This window comes from Plectropomus leopardus, chromosome 4 (genome assembly GCF_026936395.1).
Source record: "Plectropomus leopardus strain MGB_pleo_1.0 chromosome 4, ASM2693639v1, whole genome shotgun sequence".
NCBI classification, from domain to species: Eukaryota; Metazoa; Chordata; class Actinopteri; order Perciformes; family Serranidae; genus Plectropomus; species Plectropomus leopardus.
Genome location: NC_142179.1, coordinates 4,511,984 through 4,532,190, shown reverse-complemented (window position 1 = coordinate 4,532,190; position 20,207 = coordinate 4,511,984). Strand labels below are relative to the sequence as shown.

At 39.4% G+C, this 20,207-nt stretch overlaps 1 protein-coding gene across 5 annotated transcripts in view; it reads left to right on the top strand.

Annotated features, from left to right (window-relative positions):
- Positions 1 to 20,207, top strand: part of wdfy3 (WD repeat and FYVE domain containing 3) — a 137,962-nt gene that overhangs the window by 71,261 nt on the left and 46,494 nt on the right. For 4 of the 5 annotated variants that reach the window (XM_088076349.1, XM_088076350.1, XM_042488045.2 and 1 more), the window contains 8 exons: positions 272 to 509; positions 6,636 to 6,736; positions 11,168 to 11,386; positions 13,531 to 13,715; positions 16,567 to 16,798; positions 16,927 to 17,087; positions 19,424 to 19,535; positions 19,660 to 19,850. In XM_088076349.1, coding sequence (XP_087932475.1) covers positions 272 to 509; positions 6,636 to 6,736; positions 11,168 to 11,386; positions 13,531 to 13,715; positions 16,567 to 16,798; positions 16,927 to 17,087; positions 19,424 to 19,535; positions 19,660 to 19,850 — 1,439 coding nt within the window. The remainder of the gene's footprint in view (positions 1 to 271; positions 510 to 6,635; positions 6,737 to 11,167; positions 11,387 to 13,530; positions 13,716 to 16,566; positions 16,799 to 16,926; positions 17,088 to 19,423; positions 19,536 to 19,659; positions 19,851 to 20,207) is intronic. The other variant, XM_088076348.1, reaches the window with a different exon arrangement.

Here is a 20,207-nt window from a genome sequence, read left to right as displayed (position 1 = left end):
TCTTGGTTTCATTCAGAGAGAACTAGAGGAGGTGTCATTTTCACAGCAGCCGACTGTGATTTGTGTCTCTTCTTTTGGATCACAGAACATAAATTTGATGTTAAAACGCCCAACAGTGAATCTAAATTTTCTTCAGAGTTGCCCAATTATAGCTTTTCATAAAAGAAAACACATTTTCTACACAGCCAAACTAGATTCAGAGTCCCCCTCTGAATGTTGGATTGAGCTGAATTCATCCTAAATTAAAATTCTGTCCTTTCTGGCTTCACAGACAGTATGACCATGTCCATGGAGGGCTTCGGTCCCGACAGCGTTTTCGCAACGCCCGCGGAGGACAACGGCCAGTATCGCATCAGCCGCAGTCTCGTGCGCTCCGCCGAGGGCAGCACCGTGCCCCTCACCCGAGTCAAGTGCCTGGTCTCCATGACAACGCCTCATGACATACGCCTGCACGGATCGGCCGTCACGCCTGCGTTTGTGGAGTTTGACACCTCACTGGAGGGCTTCGGGTAAGTCGGCATGAAAATTAATAAACCTTCAAAACACTTACTAATGTGGTCATTTATATATATATATATATATATATATATATATATATTTACAGGTTTCAAAGGTTCTGGTCATATTCTCTTCACACTCTGCAATAGCATATAGTTTTACTTCTTTACTTCCAGTCATGTCTTTGTCCACCTGATTAATGTAAAACTCTAATTTCACCAAAATTAGCCCAGGTATGTGTATTTTTTTTAAATGCGGGAAACTCTATCAAACATAGTTGATAGACTGCTTTCCCATTGCCAGTAGACCAGAGTGTTGTACACGGCTCTGCAGACAAGAAAGAAGGAACAAACCTGTCTGTTTTTACTTTTTCTTTTCTTTTTTTTGTTTTTTTGTGGTGTGTTGCATTTAATGTCATGAACAAGCTGGAAATTGAAAGTAGCATGGAGGCCAGTGAAAATAACTATTTTTTCTAGTGATTCACGATAATTATCGGCCTGGTAATGGGACTTATGACATCATACCGATAATACCGATAACAAAACTTTTAGCCAATAAATAGAAGTGATAATAATAAGCATAAATTGCTTCGATTTTGCCCGTTTTGCCCATGGTTTTGCTCCGTCAGTACTACACACACTGCATTATGCTGCATGTCAAACTGCTGCGCTGGTAGATCAGTGAAGAACATCTCATCAGCATGGATGGATTACTGAATAGGCGTAGTGGACGCAGGCCCAGGGGCCCAAAGTGTCAGGGAGCCGGTATTCACTTCAAGCAACACCTTTAATTTTTCTATTCATTACATCTAGTAATTTTATCCATTTTTTTTAAATAAAAAATACTTTTTTGAGGAACTTAAAGAATAGTTATCCCTAAAACTATGATGATAAGTAGATGCAAAGAGGGTCTAAACCCTGCTGTTATATTTTTATTAATCTTCTCCCTAAGCGTTGACCAGTCTTCAGAACAATGCTTTTAAAAAGCTGTTGCAGCAACAGATGATGTCACTCTTCTGTGAACCACTTTTTGTCTAAATCTTTCTCTTAATGGAGCAATTTTTCTCGCCGGTGACACACACGCACACACACACACACACACGCACACACATGCACACACATGCACACACGCGCGCACACACACACACACACGCGCGCACACACACACACACATGCACACACATGCACACACCTCAGGGTGCTGCATGTTATTTCTCTGTGCAATTTAACAGGTTGTGGGTTTTTTTTTTTGTATGTTTTTTTTTTACCCCTGAGCAGCACCTGCAACTGTCCCAGCAGGAGGCTGTTATTCGCCTCCAGTTGTGGAGCGGCGCATACAAATAGGTTCATTTTCCGCCTTTTATGTCACACGACACCCTGTGCGTTGTGGGTGCTGCTGCCGCTGCTGGCGGGCTCTCCTGTGCCCCGTGTGTGTGTGTCGTGTGTGTTTTATGTTTGCCGAACAGTGAATTGTTGGGGTCGGTGGAGAGGAGGGTATGTGGGATGTGACCTTGGCAGTACACACACACACACACACACACACACACACACACACACACACACACTTCTTCACATGTACACATGTTACGCTGACACACAGTAAACAACTGTTAGGAGAAACTTCAGTCCATGATGCGTTACATTCTTCATTAATATTCATGAGTAGACAGGTTTAAGAGAAGGGTGGACGTCTTCTAAAAGGTCATCGTAGACGTTTTCTGTCAGTTTAGCGGCACAATGCCAAAGGTTATTTCCTCTCATTACCTGACCAGCATAGCATGAGTTTGATCGGGACTGTGTGAATATATTATGGTGTCATAGACTGAAGCAGAGATGGGATGAATTTTAAATTTTAAATTAACTCGTCTGTAAGACCTCAATTCCAGTGTCCCTAAATCTTTTGTGTGTCCCATAACAAACGCACTTTCAAGGGCAACACACAGCAGCCACAGTGCACGGCGTCGTCTGACACGCCAGAGCCGACATTCATTGCACACGTGCCAGATTTGTCTTTCAGACAGAGGATGTTGTCAAGGCGCAGTAGGCGGGATGTGCCAAATTAAATTGATAAAATTGCTGCCAGTCCGGACCTGGGAAATGAAACAGTGGCATATCTTAATTTGGTATAAGGCAGCATCCGGCTGTAGATTGCATATAAAATATATAGCTCCAGGCATAGGTTTTCTGATGCATATCTTAAGCCGCTGACTTGTGTCGCCCTCCATCATTTTGGGTGCCTTTCTGCGTCTTCAGTGTCATGCTCTCCTTATAGTGCTGCAGTTTCTCTTCGTACTGCTTCTGTTTTGTTTGTTTGTTTGTTAAATTCAAGGTTCAAAGTTCTTTGTTAGTACCCGGGGCGAAATTTGTTATGCAGATGGGAAATTAGCAATCCACAAAAGGGCGTCACAGCGATGCAGATATAGGGACGTTAAAAGAAAAATAATAAAAACACGTAGTAATAATAATAATAACTTTATTTATATAGCACCTTTAAAAATAGTTGTTTACAAAGTGCAAAGTGGAACAATAAAATAAACATCAGCAAACATGCCAAACAGAGAAAGGACTAAAACAGTCAAACGAAGAGCAAAAGAACAACATGTGTATACAAAAGGTCAACAACATGACAGCACTAAAACGGCTGGCAGATCTGAAACGGCAGTTAAAGAACTAAATTAATCAGTTTAAGAAAATTAGAAAGTCAGTAAAATAATATAAGAAGTAGTGTAAGAAGACGACATCACATTAGACGGGATAAAACAAAGATAAGTAGATAAAAACAGATAAATAATAAATAATAGCTGCAGGTACAAAAGTATTTCTATATGTTTTTTTTATGCACCAACGGGCCGTAAACAGAAGGCCAGAATGAAGAAGCTTGAATTTGTTATGCAAAGAACAGGAACAGTCTTGAAGAACAGAGCTGGCCTGACGCTGCAGCTGTGAGGAGTGAAGAGCTCACAGGTTGAGTTGTGATTCACCTATAAGCTTTTAACCTTTTAACAGTCACACTAAGAAATACTGTCGCAAAAAATGATACGACATTAGAACATTAAACATGTGAACAAAATGCATCAATTTATTAAGAAAAAAACAAACATTTTCCTTGGATAATACGATGTAAAAAGTGCAAAAATCAGTGTGATATAATAGAAATCTGAGGGGAAAAAGTAACATTATATAATAAACATAAAAAATAAATAGATACATAAAATAAAAACAAATTCAATAAAAACAAATCTGTGAAGAATTTATGGTTACAAAAAACTGGCAATGTTATATAATAAAAATCTGAAAATACAATTCACTCAATAAAATAAACAAAAAAAACCCAAAAAATATATAAAAATTGATACATATAATAAATACTTAGTATCAAAAACAACACAAATATATAGTATAAAAAACATATTGTCAGTTCAATATGATAAAAATAGAACTGAATAGAATTACAATATAATCAAAATAATAAAATGCATTGTATATAAACATTTGTATAAAATTAAATTGGATTTTGCCAAGTTTTTAGTAAAGCAATTTGATCGCAAAACAATGTCTACCATGCAGTTGCAATACCTGTTTAGTGATTTAGCTGAAGAGTTTTTGGTTTGGTTGGCAAAATCCCTGTTAATTATTCACTAATCTGGAGCATGATGTGAAATCTAATGTTGTCATGGCTAAACGAAAAAAAAAAATCGTCATCTCCGAGCACTTATATCTGTGCTCACAGAGTTTACAGCTTTATCTACTCAGACGCTGGACAAAAGAAAAAATCATCTGTGAACTCCAGAGATTTCATTAGTTCTGCAAGTGTCAAAACTTCAGATCTTTACGATCAGTTTCCTTTTGACTCGCTACTTTTAGAAACCCCTCGCCCACCCACTGACCATTTTTCCTGGTCTATCATTTCTCAGCCTTCCTGTTTTCTTTTTTTAAATCTTTTTCCCCGAGAAGAACCCATTTGACTTGTCTCAGCCGCCTCAGAATAGAACATGGAGTTTCTCCTGAAAACACGGCGAAGCAGCAGCACACAGGCAACGAGGCACTGGCCCACTTTCTCCTCAGCATAAACAGAGGACACACACACACACACACACACACACACACACACACACACCTCACAAACCCATACCCCTCCTTCCTCTCCCATCTGTCACCATGAAATATTGATGCCCCTGCTGCTATTAGGAATCACACACAGGCACTCTCTTCTCTTACACACACACACATGCACATCTCCGCTTCATATCATGCACAACATACTTACACACACACTCAGACACACAGTCTGACATCTCACAAGGGCCACCATCCAGTGTGGGTGTATGGAGGTGGAGAGGAAGAGGAAAAAAATGCATCTCATTCTGACTGGAAAAAAGAGAAATTAGCATAGCCAGCAGGTAAAATCCCTGGAGTGTTTTTTTATTTTCTTTAATCTACTCAAGGTGATGACTAATGGGGAGAAAACAGACAGCAAATGTGGTTACTGTTAAGCAGTAGAGTGGTGTTGCTGGGTTTTTGGGTGAGTGTCTGCCCTTGAGAAGGGTCCTTGAATAAGTCATTGAATCCCTGCCAGCTTCAGGGACGCTGTCCTGCAGATAACCCTAACCTCAGACCTTCCTGTCCAGGTGGAAAAACAAAAAGAAAAAAATGAATTAGGTCATTTTCAGGCTCAAACAGTGTCTCTTTCCTGCAGTATTTTTTAAAAGTAAAACATACCCAATGTAGAAAAATCTTTTAAAAAAAGCACTAAAAACCTAAAACTTATTTTTTTAAAAACACTCCAAAACCCCGAATATTTAAAAAAAGAAGAAAAAAACACTTGAAAAAAAATCACATTTATTAAAAAAAATAAAAATAAAAAAAACACCTTCCAAAGCTCAACATTTTTAAACAAACAAAAAAAACCCCGAAAAGAATGAAAAAGACATTAACATTTCTCAAAAAAGTTGACAAATCATTTTCTGTGGATCGAGAACGGACCTTGAGAAGGGTCCTTGAATAAGTCATTGAATCACTACCAGCCACAGGAAAAACAAACGAAAAAAAAAGATCATTTGGAACTCAATCAGTGTGTCTGTCCTGCATCATAAGTTATAGAGAGCTTTGAAAAGGTCGTGTAGTAAGTAAATTATATGTTGGACTACAACTATCAGTTATTCTTTTAATTAACAATTAATTTAATCTATGTAATAACGATAGGATATTATCACAATGCTTAGGTAATGATGCCAAGATTATTGCGAATTTAAATATTTTGCAGTATGCTGATTTATTACCTTTTTTCAACTGCAAATTTAGGAAAAGCTTTGCCAGTGTCTGGTTTTATCTAATAAGATAAAGTATTCATCTTACTTCAGTCATTTTTATTGCAACAACATGTATCGAGTGGACTAAAAAACAGTTGATTTTATTATTCGATTAGGCTACCAAAGGTTTCATTTTTATCCCCAAATCTTAATGTCCATTTCCCAGAGCTCCAGTGTCTTTATGCTGGTTCAGGATGATTAGAGAGGAGAAAATAGCACCTTCCCCGAGAGGCAGTGAGTCAGCAAAACACAACGCCGACTCACGAGTCAGATTCTCTGTAATTTTGTGGAGTGACTGTCAGTCTTTGTCCGCTGCAGACGTCCTTGAAAATCAGTTTGACAGTTCACACAGATAATCAGTCACTTATCAAACAAAGTAAAGGTCCGTCATGTTAGCACGAAGCTCACTGGAGACTTTTAAACCTTTAAAATGTCATATCTCCCTGCAGTCATCATCAGTTAATAGTCGTAGTATTCGCACTGACCCGAGCTGCAGTGCGAGCGGATTCCTTTTGATAAACCGGCGTGAATGTATGCTTTCATCCTACCTCCACCCTGCTCTCATACATAATTAATCCCTGAGTGTTAGGCAGTTGAGATTTCCATATTAAAACACAAAGCTCTTGTGTCTCCAGCGCTTGAATTACCAGACTGCTCTTTGTAGCCTCGGATGAGTCTTTCTAATAGTTAATCTCGGGGATGGAGCCAAACTGCAGCAGCAAATCTGTTTCACAGTGACTGCACATGTAAGCTGACAACACGTTTTGTGTCCGTTACAGCTGTTTCACCAGATAACACTCGTTTATCTGCCCTCTGTCGTCCCGTGCAGGTGCCTGTTTCTGCCCAGCCTGGCGCCGCACAACGCTCCCACCAACAACACCAACGCCTCCGGTGTCAGCGACGGAGCAGTGCTGAGCGGGATGGGTACAGGTGAGTGTTTGTCATTGTCATAGTTTACGTTTAGGAAGTATTCCAATCTTTTACTTAACTAAAAATACTAATACCACATTGTGAAAATACTCTTCTACAAGTAAAAGCATTGAAAATGGTACTTCAGTAAAAGTAAGTATAATTGAGAAAATGTACTTGAGGTGTTGAAAGTTAAAGGACCCAATGTAGAAAAATCTTAAAATAAAATCACCTCTCAAAATCATTAAAAAAATTGAAAACACCCCAGAATTCCAAATTATAAAAAAACACATTAAATAACTCAAAATATATTTAAAAAAAAATAAAAACACCCCCCAAAAAAATGTCCAAAACTCAAAATATTTAAGCAAACAAAAACAACAAAAAAAAAGACAAGATAGACAAAATAGCAAAATAGTTTTTTTGGGGGGTCTGTTTTGCCTTTATTTGAGAGGACATTTGAAGAGACACAGAGTGAGAGGAGGGACAACATGCAGCAAAGGACACCAGTTCAGAACCAAACCAGACTAACTGGCTCTGCGTTCACTTCAAAGCTTAAGTCAAAGGAGCCTTTTGTGCAAAAACAGTCAAACTCACACAGATCAGTGCTAACAGCAGCATGCAAATACAGTGAAATTATTTCTGTTTTTAGAGAGTTAATGGCGAATGAAGTGCATTTATGAGGGGGTCACTCCCAGACTCTCCTACAATCATCAGCAGTGATTGAGAAGACATCGTCATGGCAGGCGTGCCTCTGCACCTGTCAGTCAGGACCTGCAGCTCACAGTCTGAAATTTTAGTTTTCTTTTTCTCTCTCTTATTGTTCTTCCCACTATGCTTTTGGCACAAAGGCAACATAAATTGCAAAAAAAGGACAAACTGCACTCGGCTAAAAAATGCGTATTTGCGATGTAATATCATCTTTTTTTAATCAGATCTTGAGACGGGGCAGATAGAGATTGCAAGTGATGAGAAATTCATGTTGCCAGCAGCGGCTGCAAATGTGAATACGCCCCTGTGTTTATATAGAAATGATAAAGTCAGCCTTCAGGGCAGAATTTGGAAAATAATGTTTTTGCTACTTTCAAAAGGAGCTAACATTACAGAGTCTCATCAAAATAAGTCACACTATGTCCAATTGAGCCGCCAGAGACTGAAGGCAGAAATGAGTCTTTGAGCCTTGTTGTCCTGCAGCTCGGCGAACTAACCGCTCACAGCTCTGCAGACTCGCTGTGCCTCGGGATCAGACTGTCACTCAACAGGTCATCAGACTGGACCAAATTAAAATCGGCCGGAGTTGCAGAGTTCAGTGTCGTGCTGGTTCGCCACCATCTGCTCTGAGTCAGAGGAGCGGGGATTGATTTTTTGTATTCGGCCTTACCCGAGGACAAATGCAAGCTTAATGCAAGTTCACATTACATTTTTTCGTATTTGCGGAGCTGACTTTGGACTCGTGGGTCAAAGATTAGGAAAAAAAAATGTTGCAAGAGAAACTTAAGAGTAGCTGCTGCAGGAACAAAGACAAAAGCGAGGGAATACATCATTCTTCTTTGTGTATCAGTAGATGTTTGATACAACGGAGGAGCTTTGAGCTCTGAGCAGACTGAGGATATTTTGATGAATGAGCTTCATGATGATGTCATCCAATGATATGGGCCAGATAGGAGCAAGATGGGGAGGAAGGAGGAGGTGAAGGAGATTGAGATAAACGAGGTGAGGAAGGTGGGGAGGTAAAGTGACAATAAGAAGCATGGAGGGAAAGAAAGAGGAGCAAAAGATGGAAGAAAGACAAAAATGAATCGAGGAGGGTTGGAGACGGAGATGAGAGATGAAAAGGACAGAAAAAGGGAAGATGTGAGTGACAGGAGGGAAAGAGCGAGGTCTATAAATAGTTTGACTGGCTGGAGAAGACAAGAGGAGGAGAGCGTGGGGTGGAGGAGTGCAGAGGGAGCAGATGAAGAAGTAAACAGATGAAGAAATGATAGCAGTGTATGAGGAGGAGAGGAGAGGAGGGTCGATTAATAGAGGGGAGGAGAGGACAGAGGAAAGGAAAAGAAATAGAGATGACAGAGGACAGAAGGGGAGGAAAGGAAAGGAAAAGGAGGTGACAGAGGACAAAAGGAGAGAAGGGAGATCAGAAGGGTAGAAGTAGAGAGGAGAGGAGATAGGAAACAAGGATAGAGGAAAGCAGGAGAGGAGAGTAGGATACGGGACAGAACAAGGGGATAGAGAAAAAATAGGAGAGGAGACAAGACAAGGATAGAGGAAAGGAAAAACAGGAAGGGAAAGGAAGATACAGATGGAGGAGAAGAAAGTGAGGAGAAAGAGAAGAGCAGAAATGAGGAGAGGTGAGGAGACAAGGATACAAAAGAGAAGAGAAGGACAAAAGAGAGAAGAAACTAGGAGAGAAGGAGCAAGAGGAGAGGAGAGGAGAGGAGAGGAGGAGGAGTCTGGCTGTGCTTCATAAATACTATATGAAGCTACAGATCAGAAAATCAACCAGAGCGTCACAGATTCATTTTATCTCTGCCTTCAGGTCTGTTTGGGTTGTTTTGGGTTTTTTTTTCATTGTTGTAGTTTTTCTTTCACGTACACAGATGATGAAAACAGAAAACATCTTTGTGGATGAGACGAAAAAATAAATCTAGAGAAGTTTTTTTAAAAAAAGCCCCAAGAAGAAGAAAAAGTGAGAATGAAGACAGGTGAACTGGAGAAAACACAAGGCGGTGATGATGAAGACGGTGCACAAATACAACAAGAAGCTGGAGTTGTATAGTGAGTGAGGTGTGCAGAGGAAAAAAGTGTGTAAAGATGGAGATAATGTGTTTCATGTGTGTGTGTTTCAGTCAGTAAAGATTAACAACAGGTGGGATGTGCAGCAGGCTTCAAACACAATCTGTTCTTACTCTTTCGGAAATATTTTTTTAGACCTCAATCATTTCTGAAACAATGAAGCAACGTGTGAAAACCACAGAGGCAAGAAAAAAGTTATTTTGCCAACTAACAGCTTGTTGTCTGACAAACTGGCTGCCAAAGTGACAAATATGAAACTGGCTGTTGGTTGGTGGTTAAATCCCACTCTGATATTAAAATACTTTCCCATGGTGATGCACAGTTCTCTCTTTTAAAGCCGTAATATTAATATAACACACACTCGTATTGCTCTGCACACAAAATGCACTTTTCAAAATCAAACTTTTAAAAAATATTAAACATTAATATTATCTTCTACTTTTTATGTTGAATAAATAAAAAGTTAAGAAAAGATATATATATAATTTTTCATTGAGTTCAGATTTTAATCCTAATCATAAAAATGAAATGTTCATAATTTTTAGTATTTTCACCCTTTAAATGTCAGGCTTTTGTCATGATGCTGATATGTTTTTTATTTTTGTATTTTTTGTGCAGTGTCAGATACCCATACTGCTACAGCTCTGCACACAAAATGCGCTATTCAAAATCAGGCTGTAGAAAATATTACACATTAATATGATTTTCTACATTCACTGACTTTATTTTTTTGGCCAACATCAGTCCTAATCATAACTACAAAAAATAATTATTTTCTGAACTTTAAACCTTTAGATTCCAGGTTTCCGTCTTGATGGCAAAAACCCACAACATTAATTGTTTTCAATATACTCCATGCAAAGTAGTTTTATTTTTATTATTGATATTAATATTAATGCTATTACTTTGCAGATGCTTTGAGGATTGCATGCCCTTTTTCTGTCTTATTTGTGCAGATTTAGTAGCCACAAAAGCCTTGCAATCCTTTTTCTAAATCCATCCATCAATGTGCTGCTCTGCGGTTTATCTGACGAGAAGCTATCTTTTATAAATACTGACATAATTTAGTTTGGTTTATCCGCCAGAGATAATACACTGAACTTAAGTGATTACAACCTTGTGCAAAATACAGCGATAAGCCAGACAAAGAATGGCTGGAAAAAAAAAGAATTTGTAGAGGTGAGATAAGACGACACAGGGGTTTACTGACGTTTCGCCTCAAAAGAAAAGTGTAAACACAACATTCAAGAACAAAGTTTGCATTAATAAAGCCAAGCAGCTGTATGCATGAATAAAATTTACATTCCTCGTTTTTCCAGAGCTGTAGAAACTGTAGACCTCTCCAGCTCCACTTTGGATGTAATATCAAGTAGCTGAAAACAAGAAAACAAGAGTAAACATGCAGTCTGTCCAGAAATGACATTATCTTTGTGGCACGCAGTAAATAAATGAAAATATCTCACGGGCAAAAATGATAGAAACCCAATATGGCGTACAAACCAGCAGTCCTGAAGGCAAGAATGTGTGTGACGTATTTTACACAGTTCAGTGTTGCAGTATCAAGATGTACATGTATTGTTTCAAACCCCCTCTCTTGTGTCAGTTTACATAGTTTTTAAAATCAAAGATCAACATTTTCTTCCCCTTTTTCCCCATCAGGAGAGCGTTTGTTCCCTCCTCCGTCAGGCCTGAGTTACTCCACCTGGTTCTGCGTGGAGCGTTTCAGCTCAGCTCCTCAGGCTCACCCGGTGCGGCTGCTGACCGTCGTCCGTCGGGCCACGTCCTCGGAGCAGCACTACGTCTGCCTGGCGGTGGTGCTGTCTGCCAAAGACCGCTCGCTCACCGTCTCCACCAAGGAGGAGCTGCTGCAGACTTACTGTGAGTACAGCATGAACATACAACAAGCTGCTTCATTTACGGCTTCAGATGGAGTCCAGATAATAAGCAAAGTAAAAATGAATAAAAAATGAGCTCAGTTTGGTTTTGGAATGGGCCACAATGGTGACCCTGCTGTGAATGAAGTCAACATGAGCACATAACTGTGAGCCATTAAAATATTTAGTATGTTTGTGCAAACCTGACCTACAAATACAGTATGGCTTTTAACCCTTTAACAGGCATTGCAACTGTACGGTTGACATTCCTTTACTACAAATTCTGCAAAACCCAGTTTCATTTTATACAGATTTTTTTATACAATGCATTTTAGTTTTTTCATTATACTGTAATTCTATTTAATTACATTATTTTCTTTTATTTTAAACAGATTTTGTAACTATATTCATTATTACTTTTATTTGTTTATTTTTTATATGTATTTATTTTGTTTGTTTATTTTATGAAAGAACTTTCATTTTATGATTTTTATTATATACCTTTGACAATTTCTTTTTTTTTTTACCTTAATTTATACAAATTTTCTTTCCTAGATTCTTTTTTATTTGATTCTAATTTTTTTATATATTTTTTAATATGTTTATTGTGTGAAGTCACATTTATTTTTCAGATTTCTTTTTAAGAAATTACTGCATTTTATTAACATATTCTATAGTTTTAATTTTCTTAGTGTAAGTGTTAAAGGGTTAAATGGTTTGGTGTATACTGTCAGTTTTAAAGTGCACCTGCAGCCAGTGTTGCTTCCTTTTTCTTTTTTTTTTTATCGTCCTGTCTCAAATAGAGAAGGGGGTGTGGTTAATAGTCACACATAAAATATAAGCCTGTGGCTCACATTTTGGGAGATATTAGCTGCGTTTACATGCTCACTTTGGAACTGATTAAGCAGGTTTCATTACAGCTGTTCTGCTTGCGTTTATAGGTTTGTGGTAGCTAACAGTTGTTTATTTATTATTTTATTACTAGAAAAGCTAAGAGAGCTTGTGGACAGATGTAAACTTGCTTCTTGCTCGTCTCCCAGCACATCTCCAGCTGGAGTCGGGCAGGTGGCGCTGGCTCTGCAGGTTGAAAAGCCAAAAGCTGAAGAGGCACCGGCTATAGGCACGTTTACATGATGCTTACTAATCTGATTAAATTAGATTTAAAAGCCCAGACAGATGAAACATGATCATAAAGGCCCAAACTGATTCAAATTTCAATCAGTTGCAGAAGGGGAGTTTAAACTTTTTCATAAGCCGATCAAAAGAAAATTTGCATCATGTAAAATATGAAGCTGATTCTTCTGCGGCTGCCTTCTTTCTGCGCACGCTCGCCCTCTTCACCTCTTCATGCCTTTAATAGAAGTACGTGGGCATCACGCTGTCGCTAGATTAACAGCATCAAAACAATAGAAACTGCTGCGCTGAACAGACGATAAATATCCATTTTAGATGTTAGCCCTGTTACCATAGTAACTGGCTCTTTCCCCCCCGGTGCGTGACAGGAGAGGGACAGGGCGCTGTGCTGCTGTCAGAAGTTATCCGTTATTTATTTTTCAATGCGAGCAGATGCACTTGTGGCGTGAGAGTGTGTGAAAAGTGTCAGTTGCGTGTGTCTCATGGTCAGTGTGAGAGTTGGCAGCCCTGTCAAGTCACTATATTCATCATTATGCACACAGCTGCTCTGTGTACATGCGTCCGTGCACGTTAACACCAGATTGTATTCTGGGATATCCCATGTAAACAGATAACCTGAAATTCAATGAGATTGAGAAAAAGTGTGAATGTAAACGCAGCGAATGTCAGGACACGACTCAGAAAATGCTAAAACACACCGGAGTGCAGCGTTAAACCTGCTTCTGTTTCTGTAAACATCACTGATGATAGAATATTATGCATGCATGTTCACAGCCGAGGAATTACTCATCTAATTATGTATTTAAAAGTAGAAAGTGTTTATATGTTGTGTTTATAAGTTTATATTTTTGAAAGTACAGTCATGTTAATGTGTGGTGGGTCGAGGGCAGATCTGCATATCTAATCTACTTTATGAAGCCGTCCCTTGTGGGATTCCGTCAGTCACCCAGAGGTCATGTTTTAATGTCCGTCCTCTCCCTCTGACTCATCAATACTGACCCCCCCCCCATCAAGCAGCGGATGAGTCGAGCGAAGAAGCCTCCTTCTATGAGATCCTGCCCTGCTGTGCTCGTTTCCGCTGCGGCGAGCTGATCGCGGAGGGCCAGTGGCACCACCTGGTGCTGGTCATGAGCAAAGGCATGCTGAAGAACAGCATGGCCACGCTGTACATCGACGGCCAGCTCATCAACACCGTCAAGGTAAAGATACACACTGAGTGACGTCACACATGCACAAAAACAGTCTCCCTCAGCAGTTTGCTGGACAGAGAATTTATCTCTTCAATATATCATCTATGGACAGTTTTGTACTGTTAATAGATTCCCAAATCGGGGCTGCAAGTTATGATTATCTATATTTATCTATAGATTATTTTTATAGTATTTAAACAAAATGAAAGGAGCTCATTGCAGAGTACTAAAACCCACAAGATGTGCTTTCAAATGTGTCCAAACCCCAAAGATATCAACACTACAATGAAAATAAAACAGAGAAAAGCAGCAAATTGTCACATTTTCAAATTGCTCGATAAATGAATATGATATAAATGATATATGATTACCTGATCATCAATATTGTTGTACTTTAATTTTCTGTCGATTGACCAAGTGATTATTCGGCTTGTCGTTTCAGCGCAACTCCCAATCGATGCTTACGTTCAGAATATGCTGATTTGCATCTTTGCCTCTTCTCTGTGTCATGAAGTCAGATTTTCAGGTTCTTGAAAAAAGTCATAGTTTCACAATCATCAAGAAAAAAGTAATGGAATATGTGAAATCCTTGAAAGTTTTGGAAAAGTCTCGGAATTTCATTCCATGTAATGACGTTACAATAATCCTCAGCAGAAAACCTTCCATGTAATGTACCAGCAAAAATATTTTCTGCAACATTTAACTTAGCGTAGCTCTATAATGCGCTGATACATGATCGCGTACGTTTCTTATTTTCTCCCCTCGTCGCGTCTCTTATTTCATGTGTGTCAGGTAGCTTGAATTATGTGTGAATAGAGTTTGGAACTGATATGTTTAAATAATGCTGTGCAAAAAAAAACGAAAAATCATGAAAAAGTTGTGAAGCTTTGTCCATGAAAATGTGTCAGAACCCAGTATATAAGCAGCAAATCATCACATTTGGGAATTTGAAAATAAAGAAGATTTTGTATTTTTGCTCAATAAATAACTGAAATGTTCAGCGATTTATTAAAAGGGTTGTAGATTTCATTTCTGTCATTCAGATGGCCTGTATATGAAGCAGCTGAGTGTGTGTGTAGAGTCACTGGATGACACAGTGATGATGTTAGAGGTAATAAAATCAGCTCTCCGCTAACTGAATCACTGTTTTCTGCTGTGAAACCTTTGTTCATCCTGCTCTGATGGGAAATGCTAATATGGAACAATAAGCCCAAAATTCTCCAAAAACTGACCACCGTTTCAATAACAAAGATGCACAGGTGTATGTTTACATAAATCAGGCTTTACACGGTCGCCCTGCAGCTCAGCAGCCAGCGTGCTGTGATGTGGCTTGTGGTTTTCGTGACTTTAGATCCCCCTGAGATTAGAGAGCAGAGCAGGGAAACAGCTCGGCAGACCACAAGTCTCAGCTTCCTTTCCGAGCTGCTGATAACGACGGCTTCATTTCCTGCTGAGGTCGTCATACAGGAAACAACAAGCAGCTCACGTGAATCTTATGAGTCTGTTTGCATGTTAGTGTTAGTGCTTGTGGTTTTTTGCCCTCTGAGAATGGGTGCCTGTGAAGGACATTGTTTTTTTTTTTTTATAATTCAGTCTCTGAGGATCACTCGGTGTTCTTCATGGCCAAATTTGAAAGGAAAATACTCAGTAGCAACAAAAATAACAGCAGCTTCTATTAGTTGCTCATCAATCTGCCCTCAAACTGATGATTTGTGAATAATGAACACGATACATTGTGCAGCTTTCTCACTCTGTTCTTCATAATGCTGCTGCTCATTAAAGCTCAACTTAGATTTACACATCTCTTGAAGTGAACAGTAACAGTATTTTTTGTCTGCAATTGAATCTTAACTGACTATCAGTGCTCTACATTAACCACTGTTGTGCATAAGGGGTGTCGCAATATCCACGTATTGATGATAGCTGTAATATCACAGTCATGGAAAACCTTGAAAAAGTCATGTAATTTCTCAATCTCATTTTCCAGGTCTGGGAAAATTATGAAATTAGTAAAAAAAAAAGTTAAAAGTTTTGGTAAAGTCATGCAATTTTGTTTGAACAAAATTAATTCTTATAGTAATCTTTGGTAGATAATCATCCACGTCCATCTCCAAAGCTGAAAAAGTGTATGCCTACATTCTTATGTTTCAGCAATTTATTTTAGAATTTGCATCCAAAAATAAGTTTAACCGAAGCAAATAAAAGCAAAACACTGCAAATAAAAGGAAATTATATTAAAAAAGCATAAATAAAATAGGTAAAATAAAAAAAAGAAGAAATAGAAAGAGGACATCACCTGAAGGCCACTCGATAAAATGGGTTTTAAAAAGTGATTAAAAAATAGTCACTGATTCTGCGAGCCTTATCTCCGCAGGCATGTTGTTCCAAAGCTGAGGGGCCCTGATGGCAAAATTACATTTAGATTTAGGCCCCAACTTTGGAACTGCCAGAAGGGCCTCAACCGAGGATCTACGGCTACAAACCGCTTTATATGGGGTCAACTTCCCTGTTAGGTAGCTTTGGGCCGGACCCAGACGAGCTTTAAAAGTGATCCGTAAAATCTTACCTCCATTCTCGCGTCTCGCGTTGCTCATCAGTCTGTAAACAGTGACCGGCTCAGGGAAGAGGAAGTCTTGGCCCAGATATCTGTTGTTCCTACACTGTTATGCACCACATATTGGCTGTGGGCCCCAGAGGCTGAATTGTTGTCAGAACGATTATGAGATGGTGTGATGGTAACCAGATGACTAACTGTGCGGCTGAGAGCTCCAGCTCAGTCTCTGCGTGCACTCAGGTCAGATTTCTAAACGTTATTCATCCTAACAGAAGTCACTCATCTGTATTTTGCCTTTTCCTCCAGCTCCACTACGTCCACAGTGCGCCTGGCGGCTCCGGCTCCACCAACCCTCCTGTGCTGAGCACCGTTTATGGGTACGTGGGGACGCCGCCTGCGCAGCGCCAGCTCTCCAGCCTGGTGTGGCGCCTGGGGCCCAGCCACTTCCTGGAGGAGGTGCTCCCTGCCACCAGCGTCGCCGCCATCTATGAACTGGGACCCAACTACGTAGGCAGCTTTCAGGCCGTCTACCTGCCCTGTGAGTCTGCCATCTCCTCCATCTCTTTCCTAACCTCTCCTTACTTCCCATATTTTTATCCCTTTTCCTCACTCGTCTCTGATAGTGTTTTAATGCTGTCTTTATCTTAATACCTTCTCTTGTTCCAGGTAAGGACTCAAAGACAGAGGTAGCACCTGCCTCCGCGGTGGCGCTGGTACCTGAGGAGAAGGTGTCCTTCAGTCTCTACGCGCTGTCTGTCTCCACTCTCACTGTGGCCAAGATCAGGAAAGTCTACAACAAACTGGACAGCAAAGCCATCGCCAAACAGGTCGGTCATACCTCTGATCGATACCATGAATGTCACCATGTTGGCTCTGCATTTATCAAAGCAGAATCTTAAAATGCACATTTTTGAAAACGTCAAAAGCATTAAGACTGAAGAAAGTGAGACAGAGAGCAACCGGGCGCATGTCTAAGGTCCTTAAAAAGTCCAAAAATGTCTTAAATTCAGATTTATAGATATTAGACCTTCATTGAACAGTCTAAAAGTTCAACATTTTATGAAATTTTGTTTATCTGTCTTTTAATTTATTTTTGTCCATATTATTCTCCTGACTGATCCTCCGCATTTCAGGTGTTACAAATCTTACCACTGAAATTAGTGCTGTCTTTTGACTTTATACCTTTTGACTTTATACATCATTAATCTGTTGGCAAAATGTAGATTAACCTCACCGACTCTAATAACCATATCGCAACATTCAACCTACCTCTGCATGAGCCCACATACACAACTTACCTGTATGCTTAAATGCTTTAAAAAGAAAGATCTGACTTGTCCCAAAAATAGTCTTAAATTTGGTTAAAATGGATCTTGAAATGGTCTTGAAAAGCATTTCAGCTGAGTGTCTCATCCCTGTGCACACTCTGTTGATAATAAAAATTGAGAACAGATGTTTCCAAAATAATTATCTGTGAAACCTTTGCTCACTCCTAAGAGCTGCTTTTGAAATAATAATTCATCTGTCTTTATTGTCATACACACAGTACAGATTTTATTAAGAATCCACACATTAGGGATGCACAGTGCAACAATATATTGTTTTTATCATCATTTTGATGTCAACTTGCGTGACAGACACAGTACACAGAGTAGAAAACTGCATTTTAAAATAAAACTGTTGTTCTTTTTCTTAATTTGTGGAATTATGTACCGTTCAGTGTTAAGTTTGTTCACTTGTTCACGTTGTTTTCTAGCTTTATACTGAGAGCAGCAGAAGTGCAGATCTGAGTATGCTTTAATATCTGCTTATTAACTGCATGTGAAGTCATGACATTCAACATTGTTGTGGCATATTTTCTTCATATTGTGCAGCCCAACCTAAATTTCATCTGACTAAATAACATTTGAAACAAACTGTTAGATTATTCTTTTTCAAAAGTGCAAAAAAAAAAATTGTAGCTTTTGGTTTTAAATGTTTTGAACACTTTCTTCCAGCAGCAGATTTCCTTTTTCCGAAGTTTCACTGAGTGAGCGTCCTGTGGGAGAAAGCTGGGGTCTGACTGAGCGTTGAGCTCACTGACTAACATTACATCATATCTGACTGATGTAACGGCCTGAAAAAAGAAACTTTCCTCCCCGTGCAGAGTGCAGCGACGTCTTCAGCTCAGACCTTTAGCAAAATTGCAAAGTTTGCAGAGGAGAAAGATTATATCGTAAATAATAAATGTATACACTTATAAAAGATTCTTTGGAGGTTTCTTTCCATCACTCTGTATAAATGTTTACACACACACACACACACACACACACACACACACACACACAGAAGTTGACGCAGGCGCACCGTGGCGTGCAAAGGTCAAACTCACCCTTCGACAGATAATATGCAGTCAATCTCCGTGCATCGATGTTCACACATTTATACGCATTTACAGTTACTAACACGCTGTCCTATTCTGTGTGTGTTTGAGCTCCCTCCTCCGTCCTTATCTCTGTCCCCACCTGTCAAGTTATTTCCCAGCCTGCTCCGCTCTCCCTGCTAAGCCTCGGCCCACGGCGACTCACAGCACGCAAGCGGCAAAAAAAGTGCTGAGGCAGCATTTCTGCCGCCGCAGGGACCTGTTGGAGAATGGGAAGATAGCGGTTTATAGTGCCAGCAGTTAAGAGAATACATTAGTGTTTTTAACACAGAAACAGACTGTACGTTTATCACCGCTTTCTCATTAAAACAAGAAAAATTGCATTTAAAAACTGTTTTTCACACCTTTTTCACCCCCTAAATTGGCCGTCATGTTGAAATGAAATAAATAGAGCTCCATATATACGGTAACTTTCTAAAGAGCAACAGAGTGTGGTGCCTCTTTTTCACTTGACTTTAAAATTGGTCCCATTTTTCATTCTAACAGGCTGAATAAAAAAGCCCTTTAGAAAGTTCAAACGTAGATGCAAGACTGCAGCTTTCAGCACTAAATTTTAAAGCCCCTGAAACGACCGCAGCCACAGCAAGCAGTTATAAACAATAAAACAGAATAATCTACAAGCAAAGACTACATGGGCTGAATTAAACACGAGAGCATCATGCAGAATGGTGACATAAACATAAACTCTGTGTGTTTTTTGGTTTGGATATTTTTACTGAACTCTTCTCTCTGCCTCCGTAGCTCACCGTGTCCTCTCATGAAAACGCCACTCCAGTCAAGCTCATTCATAACGCCGCCGGCCACCTCAATGGACCAGCGCGCACCATCGGAGCTGCCGTCATTGGATATTTAGGTAAACTACAAAATATCCCATAATATCAGAAGAAATCACTTTCTTCTTTGAATTTGAAATATTCATATTTATACTTTAGTGTTACTAAAGGAAAACATAACTCATCATACTTTTACTCCTTCAGGTGTTCGTGCCTTCGTGGCCAAACCAGTGGCCACCAACCTGCAGTATGTGGGCGGGGCTGCAGCCATCCTGGGGCTGGTTGCCATGGCGTCAGATGTGGAGGGGCTGTACGCTGCCGTCAAAGCTCTGGTGTGTGTTGTTAAAAGCAACCCGCTGGCCAGTAAGGAGATGGAGCGCATCAAAGGCTACCAGGTTAGATACAAGAGCGCAGTTTAACGGCGGTCACATGACAAAATCTCATCTTCGGGATTTTACCTGCACAAAACAAAAACTCATTAGTTGGTGAATTCAGATATTGTGTGATCACTTTGGGGTTTCATAAGTGACAAGATTTTTTTCAGGCTTTTATATTCCAGACTATTCAATTGTCAAACTTATTTTTTACATCCGGTGTTTTTATTCGGGTTACTTTTTTTTTTTTAATTTTAGCATTGAGAATTACACCTTTTTGATTTTATTTATTTATTTATTTATGTTGGTTTTGGAATGCATATTCAGTTTAAGATCGCATCATTTTTTTTGTTTTTTAATTCGTATGTCTTCTACTTT